This window comes from Hyalella azteca, unplaced genomic scaffold (assembly GCF_000764305.2).
Source record: "Hyalella azteca isolate HAZT.00-mixed unplaced genomic scaffold, Hazt_2.0.2 contig10942, whole genome shotgun sequence".
Lineage (NCBI taxonomy): Eukaryota > Metazoa > Arthropoda > Malacostraca > Amphipoda > Hyalellidae > Hyalella > Hyalella azteca.
This window is the reverse complement of record NW_025940959.1, coordinates 179,545-197,597: the sequence shown is the minus strand read 5'-3', so window position 1 is coordinate 197,597 and position 18,053 is coordinate 179,545. Positions and strand designations below refer to the sequence as shown.

The 18,053-nt window shown below is 36.9% G+C and overlaps 1 protein-coding gene across 1 annotated transcript; it reads left to right on the top strand.

Annotated features, from left to right (window-relative positions):
• Positions 1-579: 579 nt before the first annotated feature.
• Positions 580-17,260, top strand: LOC108678045 (probable serine/threonine-protein kinase DDB_G0277449). Its single transcript, XM_018166380.2, has 9 exons — positions 580-947; positions 9,141-9,852; positions 10,062-10,280; positions 10,972-11,087; positions 11,629-11,805; positions 12,367-12,461; positions 13,429-13,594; positions 14,101-14,232; positions 14,570-17,260. The coding sequence occupies exons 2-9, from the start codon at positions 9,243-9,245 to the stop codon at positions 14,606-14,608; spliced, it is 1,554 nt and encodes a 517-aa protein (XP_018021869.1). The 5' UTR covers positions 580-947; positions 9,141-9,242; the 3' UTR covers positions 14,609-17,260.
• Positions 17,261-18,053: the final 793 nt, after the last annotated feature.

Below are 18,053 nucleotides of genomic sequence, written 5' to 3'. Positions count from 1 at the left end.
AAAAAATACGTTTATTGGTTTTAATTAAAAAATATTCCATGTAAAAATCTGTCATAATTCCTGCGGCAGCGTATCGATAATTAAAACTCACATTCCATAATTCATACAGATCCGTTGAGTATTTAAGGAATTATGAGTGGCCCAGTTGCGCGAGTCCGCAGGCGAGTTCGCTGGCGAGTCCGTAGAATTGTCGATTGAGTCCAGGTTTGACGGTTTACACTTGATGATCGGTTGAAATGTTCCCATAAGAAATATCAGTCTCATAAAAATTTGGATTCATGCAAGCCGACGGTTATATTTGCATGAGTTTTGTATTCGTGCAAGGCCACGGTTCAACGCCGCGAAATAGAACGCAAAATTGTCGAAGTCGGTTTTATTGCAACTTTTTCGGTAAATAATTTTATATAGAAAACACCAATTTATAAAAAAAACTCTTTTCTCCGTTATTACTAGTTTCGATCAATTTTAACGTTATTAATTAATTTTTTTAACATCGATGTAATACTGTATCTACTTTTTGAAGGAAAATTGTACGAAATGGCAACTACCATTGGGCATCACTGCATACACAGTTACACACATGCTTGAAGTTAGTGAGTTGTACAGTGATTCGTAAGTGTGAAAGTGAGACTTCCCGATTTTTTTTAGAAAATGCATTTCTTTGGAAAAATTTCCCATTCTGCATTCGTTTCGTTATTGCTATCGTCGTATTCATACAAAGTTACGGATTCACGTGGAATTCAGCCTTAATTATTATTCCTCATTTTAGCTACATGAGGCTATGAGAAACGTTGGCATTGACCCAGAGAAAATACAGTCCTCGGCTTCTCGCTTATGGTTATATACGGAGATTCTGACAGAGAACAGGCTGGTGGGCGCATTTGTCGCCACAAGTCTTAACCCCAAATATAAAAAAAATATACGGAGCTCATTATCCACATGTTCTGGTAAGTTAATTGTTATAAATTGTTGAAGGAAACTACTCGCATTTCAACTCAAACGTCTTTTTAAATTGAAGAAATTTAGTCTAGTTGTAACTGTAAGTTGTTTCTGTTTATGTAGGCTATGAACTGATTGATTTAAAGACCTTGGATACCTACCTTCTGCTTCGGCGCTTCCAATATTTTTTTTACACTTCACACTTCATAGCCAGTCAGCCACTTTGATCCACAAAGTAGCTAATGAATTTTTAATACATTTGGAATCTTGTGGCCTGATCATGCACTTTTGTTAACAATTAGATAGGACGTGATTCATCTGGTGGTCAGGCATGGAATATATCTACTTGGTGAGCCGCGACTTGATTTTCGGAGCCGTGAGTTAGCCCATTTGCGAACCGTGAAAACATACTTCTTGCACGTGAGTCCCTAATTGCAGCCGGTAAATTACGTTTGCCAAAAATGTCAAATTTTTTAATAATCTAAATTAACAGGAACGCGATATAGTTCATGTTGCTCTGCGTTACCTGCAGGCTGCAGCGTACTAAGAATACCATGTCTTTGGAAAAGTCATTTGCCTATATGACATAATTAACTAAATTAATGCAACGAAAGTTACGTTAACGTAACGAAAGTTACGAAAATTGAGATTTAAGTCAAGTTATGGCCAGCAAAGCACCATATTTAGGCATATAAGCGTAAAAATATGAATAATAATAGCGAGAAAACCCAGGGAGTGCATATAATCCCTTAGGTGCTGTGAATTTTGTGTTGGAAAGGGCTCTGGATTGCACATAACTTCATCAGATGCATAACTGTAATGATCCATTACAGCTTCAGGAGTTTCTTTTCTTCTGGGAAGCTCCATAGCTACTCAGACATTGTTCTAGTCTTCTGCTTTCTCTTTTAATAGAAATAATGTATTTCATCAAGTGACTATCTAAATATAAGATTTAACATTAGTTGCTACTAATTCTCCTGTGGTATAATGATAAAGTACTAATTCCATAAATTCAATTCTAAGTGGCAAGTAAACTTGTCACAAATATAAGTGTTCCATTATAGTGGTCTTATGATATTAGAATAGAAGAAAGCATGCATATATCATTAGAACATTCTTTAGGAACACTATTCATTACGGTAGTTAGTCGTAGCTAGCAGACATAAGTGGTAACTAATGTTGTTTCCTGATGTAATAGTGCCATTGCTCACAGCAGCAAATTCCCAAGCCAACCGAGCAGCCATGAAGTACGGTACACCCCTGTGACTCGTTCAGAATATGTTCATAACTAGTCTCATTAGGCGAGACTCCATTTCAAACTACCACATTTATAGTTTTGGAAAAATTTCATTTTCTCATATGGCAAGTATACTTGCCAAGCGGCATTAATGGGTTAAATTTTTTTTGTCAGAAGTGCCTGTTAATTTTGAGCAACTAAGCAAATTTTTATGTATGAATATCTGTATCCAAAAATTCTCATAAAATAAAATATTTTTCACTCATACCGTCAACTGGGGCTACTCGGGACTGGCGGGGTAACTCGGGAAAGTCCTCCGACACGGCTTAAAACTGTTACAGTAGCAAAACTAATTAGAATATTGCAAAACTAAATATAGTGGCGTAAACGTCAACATTTTTCCTATCTATGTAGTATAAAGGAAGTCAAAAAAATACTACATTTACTAGCTGTGAAAAATTCCTGGAAAAAAAGGTGAAAAACGCTATTTTGAAAAGTTACTTCAGCTAAGGTCTGTAGCAAAAAAATATTCGCCGTATTAAAAAATTTTACTTACAAAAGATGCACCCAGGTGTCAGCTTGAAAACGTAATTGACGGAATTGTCCTATCTCATTCCAAAGAAAAATGGCAGTCATTTCCGCACGGCAGGGCTACTTGGGCTGCCCCCCCCGGGGCTATTTGGGACACCCCCAAAAATGTATTAATTGTAGAACCTCAGTTAGCAAAGGCTCCAGTTAAGAAAAAAATTAATTAAAAACAAAAATATTTATTTCATTTACCTCGCTCAGCAAAAAAATTTCACTTATCGAAAAATTAGTGCATCATCAGTCATCACAAAATTGTGCATAGAATGTCATATGTAGAATTGTGCACCAGGCATCATAGAATGAAAAGTAATTGACCTAAACTATGATTTATTTCTCCAAAAAATATGATGGTGCTGCCGCAGGCAGTGTTATCTAGACTGTCAGCGTGGGAGGTTGTCTGCCGTGCGCGCGGGGGCTGTGAACAGCAAGCCACTCCTCTAATTTAAGTTCGGCGTTCCCAAAACTCAAATTACCAAGGTAATTTAAAATTTATATGGAATTGCACCATGCAGAGATTTATTGGAATCAGTTCATTTTTAACTTCCTCATTTACCTAAGATTTAAACCAATTTCTTATGTATGATGAAGCTGGTATCCAGGATACTTTACTGGTCTACTTATGGGACTTAAAAATGAACTTGAGGGAAAGTCTAAAAACTCTCTGCTTTGCCACTATGACACTTCATAGCCAGTCAGCCACTTTGATCCACAAAGTATGCCATTTGGTATGTAGGTTAGTAGGTATGTTCCAAGTTTCCTATTGACTATTGTGGCCAGATGGTTCCAAACTTCTGACCTGCCAGAGCTGAGTTGTCAAAAGTTCAACAACTTCTGGAAAAGTTGTTCATGCGTAGTGTAATTCTGCCAAATGGATGGTTAGGCTACATGGTTTCTAAAAAGTCCTTTAAAATAGTTTTAGCATTGTGGCTCAAACGTAATGAATTATTAATACATTTGGAATCTTGTGGCCTGATCATGCACTTCTGTTAACAATTAGATAGGATGTGATTCATCTGGTGGAGTGGTGGTTATCTTGCAGTTCCAGAAAAGGCGGGAAAGCTTTAGTCGTGGCCCAAATAAAGGTACCTAGATGTTTTTCACATTTGGTCTCTGACAGGGCTGGAAAAGCCCTACTTTTTTCTGGAATATTGCAGCTCTAATAACATATAATTTTGGTAGGTGTGAAATCTTGTGGCTCTAAAGTCAAGTAGGGTAAACGCGGTATATTCCGACATCGTGGGTAATTCCAACACCTGTCTAGTTTTTCCTTTATATTAAGCTTTGTCTTAGTTCCACGCATTCGTTGATGGTTGAAATAGTGACGTCATACCTTTGCGCACCAAACTATTGCCAAAACACTAGGTTTGGGCCATCTGGCAGGAAAATGTTGAAATCCAAAGAGAGACAGTGCATGCCACCCAGTGAGATCATCAAAAATTGTGTCAAAGTTGATAGTTAACCTTGCTCTACCAAATAGTGATAAACTGTTTGTGTAGAAAGAATATTATGGTTTGAGACTTTCAAATACGTCTGTGAATAGAATATATTAGGAATCCTTTAAGTATACTTGTATTTGCTGATATCAAGTGGTAAATAAATTAATAGATGATTAAGTTAAGAAACAGATTTAGACACATAAAAACTAATTCCGACACAACTTGAATTGGACACAGACAGCTCGTTCCAAGCTGTGTGAAAAAATTATAATTTTCTTAATTAAAAGCTTAATAGCAATTAATTAAAAGCCTAATTAAGTAGTGTTCAATATTCAATAGTGTTCTAATTCAAAGCCGTGTCGTATTCCAATACAGCTCACACAGTGATCAGAATTCGAACACAAGGATGTCAGAATTACGTATTAGTAGAGCTGTCTCTTATACACATCTAGATGTGTATAAGAGACAGTATCTAGACTGTCAGCGTGGGAGGTTGTCTGCCGGAGGCTGCGAGCCGCTCCTCTAATTTAAGGTCGGCGTTCACAAAACTCAAATTACTAAGGTAATTTAAAATTGATATGCAATTGCACCATGCCTGTGCATGTGTACGTGTTATCCCAAATCTCTAATTGTACCCTAGAAACAGCAACAAGAACATTTGTCTTTACTTTAGAGGCAACTGAAGTTGCGAAAATGTACTTTTATTAATGTTTTTGTTGAAGAATAAATGCAGTCTGACATGGCCGCAACTATGCAATCTCCAACGAAACATTTGAGTTGACTCATTTTGCAGGATATTTTGGCAGGAGTGTGGTACTAACTACTAAGTGCTGCAAACAGTGGAAGTTGAACATTTTGTGGAATGACATTTATGTGAATTGCAATTTCTTCACTCAAACAAAAATACATTACTTAGAAGCTGGAAGATTTCATACCTACTGAAATCCTAGGATATTGGAGCTGCAATATTTAAGAAGAAAGTATGACTTTTTCCAACTAGGTTCTTCCTTGGATACTAGTTTGCAAAATATCTACTCTCCAGTCAGTTACCAGAATTTTGAAGCCATGAATTAAGGAATTTTTTAACTTAGCCTATTTCCCAAGCCATGTATTTAAAGCCATTTATGGATCTTGTAAAGAATATGCACCCCAGTAAGGTAAAACCTTATTAATAATAAGCACCCTAGTACATCCTTCTTAATAAATGCACCCCAGTATAAACCTTTTGAAGATGACTTTGTTAATCCTCCCTTTCAAGAATGGCATGTAACATATTTCAAGAAATTGTTTAGATCTTGTTGAGAATAAGCGCCCCAGAAATTACTAGGGTGTGCATTCTTAACAAGATCCTAATTCTTGAACCATGAACTCATGGAAGTGCTGACATATGCACCTATCATGAATAAGCTCTAATTATGCCCTAGAAATGGCAGCAGAACATTATTCTGATCTCACCTTATGTGACTACTTCTGAGTTATGGGGTTATGCCAAGGAAGCTGTTTATGTCCCACCTCTACCTGTAACTCTGGTTGATGCATAGTAACAAAGTAGAAAGCTTTTTTAGACTTTCTCAAGTTCAATTTTGAGTCCTATAAGTATACCAGCAATGTATCATGGATGTCAGCACTATCATACATAATATGTTGGTTTTAATCTTGTGTAAATGAGGAAATTAAATATGAACTGGTTCTAGAAAACTGCTGCTGGGGTTTATCACCATTGCTTGATGTAAAGAACCAAATCAATGCTACAATGCACTCAATAAAAGAAGATGTGTGTGTGTGGGAGGAGTTTGGGTACAGTTTAGATGTTTGTCATGCAGCACAAGGGGGACATTTTGATTATTTATAAATATGTGGAAAAAAATTGAATCTTTCTCTTTCCATTGGTGTGTAAATTATTCATTTTGAATTTATACTGAAAAAGAAATAAAATTTATTAAATTGGGTCCATAATTTAGAATAACCCTGTATATATATTTGTAGTCACTAGATTGCTAAATGCTGTATAACAGGTGTGAAAAATATTGAATTTTCATGTCATAACTGAAGCTTTCTGTAACAGATTAATGCTGAATTCCCTGGAGAATATTGAGACTTTTATTTCAATTTGAAAAATTTATTTAGGTACCGTAAAATAGGGTAACTTTGACCACTTTTTTTCAAAATGATGCCATTTTTTTTACTAGATAAGTTAAACTTAAATTGAAACATGCAAAATACAGGTCTATACTCTAGCTTTACTCACCATAAATTGCTGGCTCCTGTCTCTCATGGTTTTGATGTAATTTCAAAAAAAGTGATGGTCTTTGTTACCCCAGCTCTTTGGGTTTATTTGACCGGGTGGTAAAATCAATTTTATTTTTTGGTAAAATAACTCCAGGTTGTNGAGCAAGTATGTAGTAGAATTTTTCCAGATTACGATTCCTGTCTCTTATACACATCTAGATGTGTATAAGAGACAGACTGCGACAGGCTTTAAATAATAGCTCTTTTTCGTGGGTCACATTATTAATTTTTTAACCTATTAGATATGCAAACTTTTTAAATCTTTCTATTGTGTTACATAGCTAGCCTCAGTATTAGGCCTTTGATGGCCATTGACAAAATTTTTCTATGTCAAATCGTTTTTGAGTTTTGGGGGTTTTGTTAAAAAAACAAAAAGTGGTCAAAGTTACCCCGCTGGTCAAAGTAACCCCATTTTACGGTATCTTCTGTTCTAATGAATTTTAATGAAAAAGTCTACCTTTTTTAGCATAAATAAAAATACAGACTGGCAAGTATACTTGCCACCCAGCGGCCAGCAATAAAAAAATGATATGGTGAAAAGAAGGGTACAGCTGGCATAAGGAGAAATCTAAAGTACTTGAACAAATTAGCTAATGAAGCTTCTGTCTTTTTCATCCACTTTAAGTTTGAGTTGAAAACCTTTTGTGTGAAAGGTTTTCCTACACTCTGAGCATACATTAATGTGGCATACACTGCAAAAATAAATGGTACAGTGCTCCATATTCACTGACTCTATTGTATGGACTCTTACTATTATATGTCCTATGATGCTGACTGCTGTAACAAATTGTATTCACAACAGAGTGTTCCTCAAAAATTTCCAGTGCTTTGGTTTCAAATAACTGTTCCTCAGGTGCATTTCTTAAATCTGTTACTAGATTTTCAACATTGTTCTATCCAGATGCTACCTGCAGTCTCCTTTTTTTTCGTTTTTATGATTCAAGGCAAGTTGATGTTAAGGTTGAATTTGCTACAATTTTAATTTGAGCATTATCTACAGAATCATTCAGAACAATAGTGAGCTAATTTGTGCTGGAAAGGGCTCTGGATTGCACATAACTTCATCAGATGCATAACTGTAATGATCCATAACAGCTTCAGGAGTTTCTTTTCTTCTGGGAGGCTCCACAGCTACTCAGACATTGTTCTAGTTTTCTGCTTTCTCTTTTAAAAGAAATAAATCATGTAGGTACCTATTACATCAAGTGACTATCTAAAAATAAAATTTAACTTTTAACATTAGTTGCTACTAATTATCTTGTGGTATACCGTCAACCGGGGCTACTCGGGACAGATTTGATCATTTTTTGTTAATAACTGTTAAAAACTTCTTACGATGAAACATTTCATAAACAAATTTAGGCTCATTTTATAGCTTTTTGCGAGGGCTATCGAATGGCATTGTCAAAAAAATTCCATATGCTATTCGTAAGGTGCCAGACGCAAAATAAAGATTGTCCTGAGTAGCCCCGTTGGTTGGGGCTACTGGGGACAATGGGAATAAAACTTCATTTCAAAACATTTGAAGCATGCAGAGCGTACTCATCCATTACTAACAGTACTCTGAAATCCTCCTCTTTCATTGTAAATGATGTAGAGGTAGAATAAATGACATTTTCTGTGATTTTTACTTGTTCTTCCTTTATTGATATGATATTGCCATATACATTAATTACCGTATTATTGATGTGCAATTATCATATTATTGATGCGATATAACCATATCCATGAACATGCCATTGAGCATTTACAACAACCTTGTCCACTGCAAGCTTCATATCAGCAGCCTTATAGCATTAAGCAAGTAAATGTAGTATTTTTCGACTTCCTTTATACTACATAGATAGGAAAAATGTTGACGTTTACGCCACTATTTTTAGTTTTGCAATATTCTAATTAGTTTTGCTACTACAAAAGTTTTACGCCATGTCGGAGGCTTATCCCGAGTAGCCCCGCTTGTCCTGAGTAGCCCCGGTTGACGGTAATGAAAAAGTACCAATTCCATAAATTTATATCCAAGTGTCAAGTAAACTTGCCACAAATTATGTGTTCTATTATAGTGGTCTTATGATATTAGAATAAAAGAGTCCATGCATATATCATTAGAACATTCCTTAGGAACACTATTCATTATGGTAGTTAGTCACAGCTAGCAGACATAAGTTGTAACCAATGTTGTTTCCTGACATAATAGTGCCATTGCTCACAGCAGCAAATTCCCAGGCCAACTGAGCAGCCATGAAGTACGGTACACCCCTGTGACTCGTTCAGAATATGTTCATAACTATCAGTCTCATTAAGTGAGACTCCATTTCAAACCACAACATTTATAGTTTTGGAAAAATTTCATTTTCTCATATGGCAAGTATACTTGCCAAGCGGCATTAATGGGCTAAATTTTTGTCAGAAATGCCTGGTAATTTTGAGCATCTTTCTATGTATGAATACCTGTTTGTAAAACATCTGTTTGTGGAACACCTGTTTGCCACTCATAAAATAGAATATTTTTCACTCATAGGGCAGAAACAAACTGTGAACAACTTTTGTAGTTCCTATTTTATGAATCTGGGTAGGAGAAAGATCAGATTTTGTACTCTATAAATGTTTTGCCCAGGATGCTTATGCTAATTCACATATGTTTTTTATTCCAGATTGGTCCATTGGTCTGTCAGTTGTCCGGCAGCTAACACCTCCAGTGTCCTCCAACTCTGATAAGTGAATTATCAATCCCATTTGTTGTACCAAATTCCATTATGGGTTATTTCCAAAAAGAAAGTTCAGCGGACAAACACGAGAGCAACCCTGTAAAAGTTGGTGGCACAGAACTGCAGATTGGAGAAACCACAAACACTATTGTAAAAGTTGAATCTCAGACAGAATCTTTAATGAACAGTGAGCAATCAAACTGTGCTGCCCTTGTCAAGATTGAAGTCATTAACATTGAATCTGACGCCAAATATAAAGCCTGCATCATGGACGACAATGATTCATGTTCCTCTGGCTTCAGTAGTGAAGTGGCGTCCCCTAGAAGTGGATGTGGGAAGGAAATCACCAAGAAGCCTTTAAACAATAATTCAAAGGAAACTAGATCCTTGAGTTCAACCAGTGCATCATCAGTAGATGAAGGGCTTGAGCTTGATGCAGCTTGTGTATCAATTGACACTCTTTCCCTTAATGCAATTCAACCTCAAGAAAGTGAAGACATTCAATCAGTTGAGGATTCAGCCCCTGTTTTGCCAGAATGTACTGACAAAATTGGAACTGGTGCCAAGAATAAAATTAAAATGGAAGAGCATCCACAGTTGCCTGAAGGAGATATCTCTGTTGCTGACTTCAGCTACCTCAAGAAAGTTGGAAAAGGAGGTGAATGTTTTTAAAATCTTATGGGTATCCATACTGAAGATTTGATATTAATGTCTCATTCGATGCGATTTAAATTTTTATACCTAAATTAAATAAATGTTCTGATTAAATGGTAAGCGGCTTGTGTCCTTTTAAGATTTAAAATATCACATTTGCTTGGGTGTTTGATAACAATTTCCTGCTTGTAATTAATGGTAGTTTTGTTTCAGCTTTTGGAGATGTATTTCTAGTACGGAAAAAAACTGGCAAAGACGAGGGTGCCATCTATGCACTGAAGATGATCTACAAGTGCAAGGTGTTGGATGATGAGTATCTTACCATCCACTTCAGGAGTGAAAAGGAGGCTTTACAAAGAGTTCGTGCTGGACCCTTTCTCTCAACCCTCTTCTATGCCTTTCAGTCTGTGGAGCATCTATTCCTTGTTATGGGTGAGCCTGTCTACATTGTTCACTGTTCTATCCAAAAATAATTCTAATTCAATTCTACTCCATTCTGGCAAATTGTTTATATTTTGTATTAACTTCCAGCTGGAACTTGGATTACTGTGGAAAGTAAGAATTTTAATTGGCATGTTATAATCCAACTTTTGAGCAGAATATGTGTTTGCATATTTCTTGTGTGTGGCTCCATCAGTACCTGTATTTTAAATTTAAAATCTTAGGAATTCAATAAAATAGGTATTTGCATTTATATGTGGTGCTAAATAAACCCTTGAATAATTTCAATTTTATTGTCGCTGGACTAAAAATAATGCCATTTTTGGTTATCATAATTCTGAAATTAAACATTGAGATTAGTGAAAACCTTGTTCAAATCCTGCGTGATTTCTGATTTAACATTTTTGGAAACTTGAGCTATGTTCAAACTTAAAAATTGTTTTAATCTAACTTTCATATTTTTTCTCTGTTCTCATTTGACTACTAAAATGTGATAATTATTTCTGTGTATGGTGGTGAAAATCTTTTCTCAATTGTAAAAATTATCCCTGAACTTATTTGTTATTCTACTGTGAAAGACTTCTTATCATGATTGCTTATTTGCACAGTTGTGGAGTAAAGTTTGCGCTGCTAATGGCCAAGTTCTTCTTATAAATAGCGTCTTTCATTGTTTATTTTCCAGACTACAATGGAGGGGGACAGTTGCTGCAACAGTTTATTGGCAAAAATGTTCTTCTCGAGAACCACATGAGAATTTACCTGGCTGAGCTTGTTCTGGCTGTTGACTACCTACACATTGTGAGTTGAACTTGGAGAAGATTCATCTACCATCTTATATTATACTCATCCTTGTTTATGAATTCGAATATGTAGACTCATTACTCTCAATCTTGTATTTTAATTTTCTTTGCCTCACAAACCTTGTTAGATATAAAATTACAACATTTTGCAAGATATGCAATGGATACTGCACTACTATCATGATCAGCCTCAAACATTCCAAAGCATTAACCACTCACTAATTTGCATTCAGTTGAAGTTATATATAAATTATAACTCAAAAATGTAAATATTCCTTTTGCAGAATATGCTCTGTTTTTTAAGTCCTGTCAACTTTGTCTTAACTTGAGCATTGAGCTGGTAAAAATTTATTTTGCTGAATACCCTTTCTTCTTGCTACAATTCCAATCATTAAAATGTATTTTGTAATGAACATTTAGCTGGTAACAATTCTGAACAATTGAATTGTTGCCTGAAATTGAATTGAACAATTCTGAAATTGAAATGAACAATAAGCTGGTAACAATTCTGGATATTAATTCACATTCTGTACGGACAGCGTGAGATCATCCACCGCGACATCAAGCCAGAGAATGTGCTGCTTGACAAGCAGGGCCACGTTGTCCTCATAGACTTTGGCCTTAGCAAGCTGGTGACCGGGGCACCCAATGAGTCCCATGTGGGCACCGAGCCTTACATAGCTCCTGAGATCCTGCAGCACCACCCTCATGACAGGGTAAGATCCTGCAGCACCACCCACATGACAGGGTAAGATCCTGCAGCTCCACCCACATGACAGGGTAAGATCCTGCAGCACCACCCACATGACAGGGTGAGATCCTGCAGCACCACCCACATGACAGGGTAAGATCCTACAGCACCACCCGCATGACAGGGTAAGATCCTGCAGCTCCACCCACATGACAGGGTAAGATCCTGCAGCACCACCCACATGACAGGGTAAGATCCTTCATCGCCACCCTCTTAACAGAGTGAGATCCCACGTAGCTCCTGAGATCCTGCAGCACTACCCGCCCAATAGGGCGAGATCCTGCATGTCGCCGAAATAACTCTGTCTTCAATTCAATGCTACAGGGCTGTACGGTACTAAATTACCTAGTGCTACGTTGTCTTGCACTTCAATATTGTGCCACCCTACTTTATTTTGCTATAGAATTTTGCTTTCTTAGTCTTCAATAATTTTTACCTTACTACCAACATGTTCTTGAGTACCATTGGTAAAGCTTTAGTACCTACCATTTAGTGATACTCTCTATTCAAGGCTTCCAATTTTCAGATGGCTGACTTCTGGAGCCTTGGTGTGCTGGGCTATGAGATGGTGGCTGGGTCTCCTCCTTGGAGCCTTGACATGTCGGACGAAAAGCTCAGGAAGTATGGCTTTTAGTTCAATAATTGAATACATGTAAATGTGCTTTCTTCATATTTACGCATCAGTATGAATATACATTAAGCAATGACGGGAGCATAAATAGAGCTGTTAAGTTCAATAGTTCAGTTCAATTTTCAGTGATACAGTAGAGGTAAACTTTCACAATAAAATATTGGTATATAATAGTAACGTGCTGTGCAGTCATTTCATAATAGTAGCTAATGTCGCTAAGTTTAAAATTTAATTTATATTACAGTACACATATAGCAACCAGCCAAAACTCCTTGTATCATAGCTCATGGTTCATGCCTAAGAATGCCTTTATGTATATCAGTCATTGCTACTAGCTAGCAGATCTGCTACAATATTTTTATATGCTACGTTGTGTTTAATTGCTAGTTCACTTATAAACTATGTACATGATAGATGTTTCGTTGTTTTCTGAAGACTTGAAATTTTAAAGAGTTTAGAATTTGTTCACATTTTTAAACGAAAAATTTGTCTTGTAAACTCTGTTAATTTTAATCTCTGTGTTCATTTTGGCCTTACTGTTGATTAGATGAAATATATTGACATTTTGAGCTGATGATGGTGCTGATCTCCGAAACGTTTCCAATTAAATTCTGGTGAATTTCTCTGACATTTTATTTATTTTAAATTCTGGGTTCAGGATGATATGTTAAACTTTAAATTATTTGCCTAGATGAGAAATCTAAAGCTCAGACCTGCATTTTATCCACCGTTGTATGTGAATCAGACGCAAGGATAATGATGAGCGCTGCTGGGGTGATGAGCTGAAGTGTACAACAAGTGGGCTGTTCTTCAAATTTTTTTACCTTAGTTTTTTGACCTCTCTATTCTGCTTTATTATGTATCGATAATTATATAGCATACCCTTTAAGTATTATGTTAAATACCCATGAAGATTTAGTGCATCATCAGTATGCATTGAGTGTTTTTCTCGTGCAGAGCCGTGCTGGAGCGAGAGCCGCAGTACAACTCGCGTCTGTTCGGCAAGCCCTGCAAGTCTCTGCTGCAGGGCTTGCTACAGAAGAGCCCCAAGCAGCGACTGGGAGCCGTCCATAAGAACAACACGGGCGGCATTCAGGACATCAAGACCCACAAGTTCTTCAAGGTGCTACAGCAGCTCTTGCCTTCACTGCTTTGCTTGTCTTCACTGCCTTTTATAATCTTACTACTTTTATTTGAAAATATCCACTTCTTTCATTGTTAAAGTTCCTGTGATTTTGTTGGTTTACGAGATTGTCGCTTTTTTTCTTCTATTTCTCTTGCAATAAATTTGATGTCGAGATTAAAGCTTATCAATAAATTTGATAAACTGAGATTACAGTATCTCCACCGTTCATATATTAAGCGGCATATTTGCAAGTTTACCTGCACTCGGTACTATTAGATAGTTGTAAAAATTTTTTTGAATTTGACAAGTTTTAACTCTTTAATTCCCCTGCTGGGATGATATGACTAAGCCTGTTGCTCCCTCATGTTGTGGTGCCCGCAGGCTTATGCACCTCTGGCAGTGGCTGGATTGTTCATTTTATAAGCCCTCTGGCAATGCCTGAAACATTCATTAATAACCATCAATTGATTTATCTATGAGTAAAATGTCTGGTGCTCTGACAGTGTGTGAAGTGGAACGCGGTGGCAGAGCGCAAGTTGAAGCCCCCCAGCCTGCCCCCTGTTGAGGACTTCTCTCAGTACCGCGACAAGGCCTTCAAGGAACCCAAGGATAAGGGTTTCCGCCGCTACTTCCCTGTATGTCCTGACATTTATTGATCATTTTACTGAGGCAATGTATACACGAGACGAAACGTCTTGGGTATAGGGACCTCCTTTAACTGTTTTTTGAGAGCTACTTGTGTCGTTTCAACATGAACTTTAATCATTACTTATTTCATTCCTTCCTCTCTTAATGAAAACAAACCTTTTTTTCTCCAGTGTAAACTCGCCATTTTATTTCACCCACAACTGCCCAAAATACGGTTGATTTGTTGTGATTAATGATGTTCTATATTAAGTGAAGTAAATGCTGAATAATGTTGTGTACCCGTGTAGTATAGTATACGTATACTAGTGACAATTTATCACACAGGACTACCAGTACTCGTGGCTGACCGACACTTCATCTTGACGATAGAGCTCCATAGTCTACAATTGCCGCACCTCCATCTGCCTGTGGTGCAAGCCATCATCCATCGCTGGCCGCCGTCACCACGCTGCTCTCAACGCCTGCTTATTGTGCCTCATGTTGTCGCCATTGAGTCTTTCTTTTGCTGCTTCTGTGTCATTCTGTTACGATAGCTGCGTGCCTCTGTTACAACCTAAACGTCCTTTATTTACTACCTCATTATGCTTCTGTTGTTGCAATACAAACAATGCATCCCAGTTCTTGGCTTCAGGCTTAGTTTATTTAACGTACCTGTCTATTATAGCCATTGTCACGTAAGGTCTTCTTCATAGCAATCGATGTCTGTCCACATGCCTGTCAATAAGTAAACAAAGTGTATTCGATTTGGTCTCTTAGTAGTCTCTTCCTTCCACTTATTATTTACTCTCTACTCCTGCACTGTTATTAATAATTTAAATTCAATTGGGCTTCATTTATAAAACATGGTGCGATTTGAAGCAACCTGGTCTGCAGTCACTCGATCCCAATTTTTGCTAAGCACTATCCTTTCTACTTTCCACTCTAATTGAACTTTCTACGTTGTTTTTGCGATTCCCTGCCTTATCCTCTTGATTGAAAAATTTCTAAAAAAGATCCCATCCTTCATAACATCCACCTGAGACTGTGTGCCTGCTGGTTTTGAAACGATCCTCATAATTTAACTATGACTAATGGACGAAATATTTTTAACTTGACGTAATAATTGGCTTCTTATTCCGCACCGTTGCAAGGAATTTTAAATGTTTCTCATTTGAATCCAACATCACAGCAAATATTTTTCCACTCTCACAGAAAATTACTTGTCTGGTCATTTTCAGGTAGACCTCTTCGAAATGTACACTTTTTTATAGTCAATTATTTTACTGCAGACTTGAAAGAGCCTGTATGTGTAAACTTCACTAGATTACCTGCTTCATGGCCGCTAGCAGCTCCTGCTGTACATAATAATATCGATGTTGTGCTAGTAGCTATCGGCGTTATTACTATTATCTTGTCGCTGGTAGCTCTTCTGTACATTATAGTTTACGTGTTGTGCTAATAGCTCCTGATGTACATAATAGTATCCATGTTGTGCTAGTAGCTACAAGCTTTATTGCTGGTAACTTGCCACTAGTAGCTCCTGGCAAGTTTTTGCTTGTAGCTTCTCTGTGTATTATCGTATCGGTGTTGTGCTTGTGCAAACTGGGACGCTTGCTAGCCCCAGGGTTAAGTAATGGTTGTTACTAGAGTGCCGCGTTCTCAAATTTATCATATACAGTTCGTCCATTGAGTGGTTGTCAGGTTGGATCACCAATGGTTGAACACCATCATTGATGACAGCCTTGTGCCGTTTCGGGATTTCAGCGATATTAAAATAGTTATATGTCAATTTAATAAGACTGTATCAATAACTCATGTAGTTTATAAGAGTAGTAATTTAAGCATTAATAATGGCAAAGACCGCTCGATGTTAAAATGGAATATAATTCTGCTCTCTAGTGCGGTTGTTATTTATCTCGGGGGTTGTTAATTATTTTATTGGAATAATGAAAATCCTCATAATCCGTAAAAATATTAGCGTTAATATTGAGTTATTTAAGTTCATATGTTCTACACATGCCGTGCGTGGGGCTTGTCCAAATATGCCTGACTTGACGTGTATGCTCTTAACCTCGTGTTCATTCTAATGGTAATGTCTGGTGTGGAATTTTTTACTTACTCTTTCCTAATTTCTGTTAATATTTTATGCTCTAATCATATTGCTTGCAAGTTTTCACTTTAAACATGGTTTGCTTTTCTATCTTGTTAGCATTCATTTTTGTGCGAGTGATTGACTTCCTCAATTAGAAATTTTGTAACTGTCCATGCGCTCACTCTGAATCTGCGCTCTCTCCTGCTGCTGACTTGAGTGAGAGACTAGCCTTGCGTTTGGAGTGGAGGCCCAGTAAGTTATCAACTTATCTCACTGGCGGCAATGGGGAAGAAATAAACTTTAGTGATTGGTGCGAGGTTGCTAAGTGAGCAACTTGTGCCTTCTATCTCCCTTCCGATGAGTGATAGAGGTAACTGCAAGCATGCTAGATTTTAAAGTAGTGTATGTGGCGTTACTCTACGTGAGGCTGCGTTTTCTTGTTGCAGTTGGGTCAAAATGTTATTACAACTTTTTTGGCAAATCTCCAATACAAATGCCGTTTTCTTACCAAACGATTACTGGATTTGCCTCGTTGTAGAAGCCGCGTTGACCCTTGTTTAAGTATTTATTTATGCAATACACGCCATGTGTTCTAGTGAATTTTTAATACTCTTGACGTGTGAAAACTTGTGAACCACGACGCGATCTGCTGTCGCTGTAGATGATCTACACGTTGAGGTTGCATGTCGGTCTATTTTACACTAATTCAACAGCACCATGTGCTATCATGTTGCTCTATTTAATCTAATTCTGCAGCACCGTGTGCTATCATATTGCTCTATTTTAATCTAGATATAAAAACAGATATATTTGGTCGTTGGTTCTATAATTATATAATGGCTGGCGATGCCTATTCTTTCTCAGATCTTTACCGATGAAGCTTAAGTTTCTGATATGATGTAAATTTTTTATCATATCTTTTGATGCAACTTTTTTTTTATCACAAAATCTGAGCTCTGGAGATTAGTTTGAAATATTTTCCATTTAAGATCCCTTTTGAAAATAAATGAGATCTTAGTTAAAAGTTAATTGATTCTTGATGCTTGATTGTTTCCTGAGTTCAAGGTTTGTCGATTCTTGATGCTGAAATGAGAGTACGATTTAGTTTTGCAATTATTTGTGTATTTGTTGAGTATCTTCTAAGGTACATCATTGGCCATTAGCAACACTTCGATTGTAATGCTGTAACTAGATTTATAGCAGTGCTTAAGTTGTAATTTGATCGATGGCAACGATGCTTTCAACTGGTCCTTGGCAATATGATTGCAACAATAACGATTCAACGAATAATACAATTTGCTTGACCATGGTAAATGGTACGATCTTAATTATTATCGTGTTAAGGACTGGAAATAAAGTGTATTTATATGTGTTATCGTAGTAATTGGGTCTGGGCTGAATATTATGGGAACGTTAGCTGCCAGTAAACTGGTCCCTGCTCTGAATACAGATTGTGTCTCTAACCTGTCTATAAGATTGTGTGAATTGCGTGATTGTGGCACCAAGTGGCCTTTATTTTTTGCCATCTAATTGGTTACAGTCCTATGATAATCATTTTTTTTTTACTCCGTTTGTGTCTCAAAGTTATCATCAAATGATATTTCATGTTAAATTCGGCTTGCTTAGTACAATTGCTGTTAGGTTGGTTTAAGTATGGAATTTTATAGATAATGCAAGCCAATCTTGAACATATGTATGTAGTTTGCAAATGCGGGAAGATTCTTCCAACTTAACAAT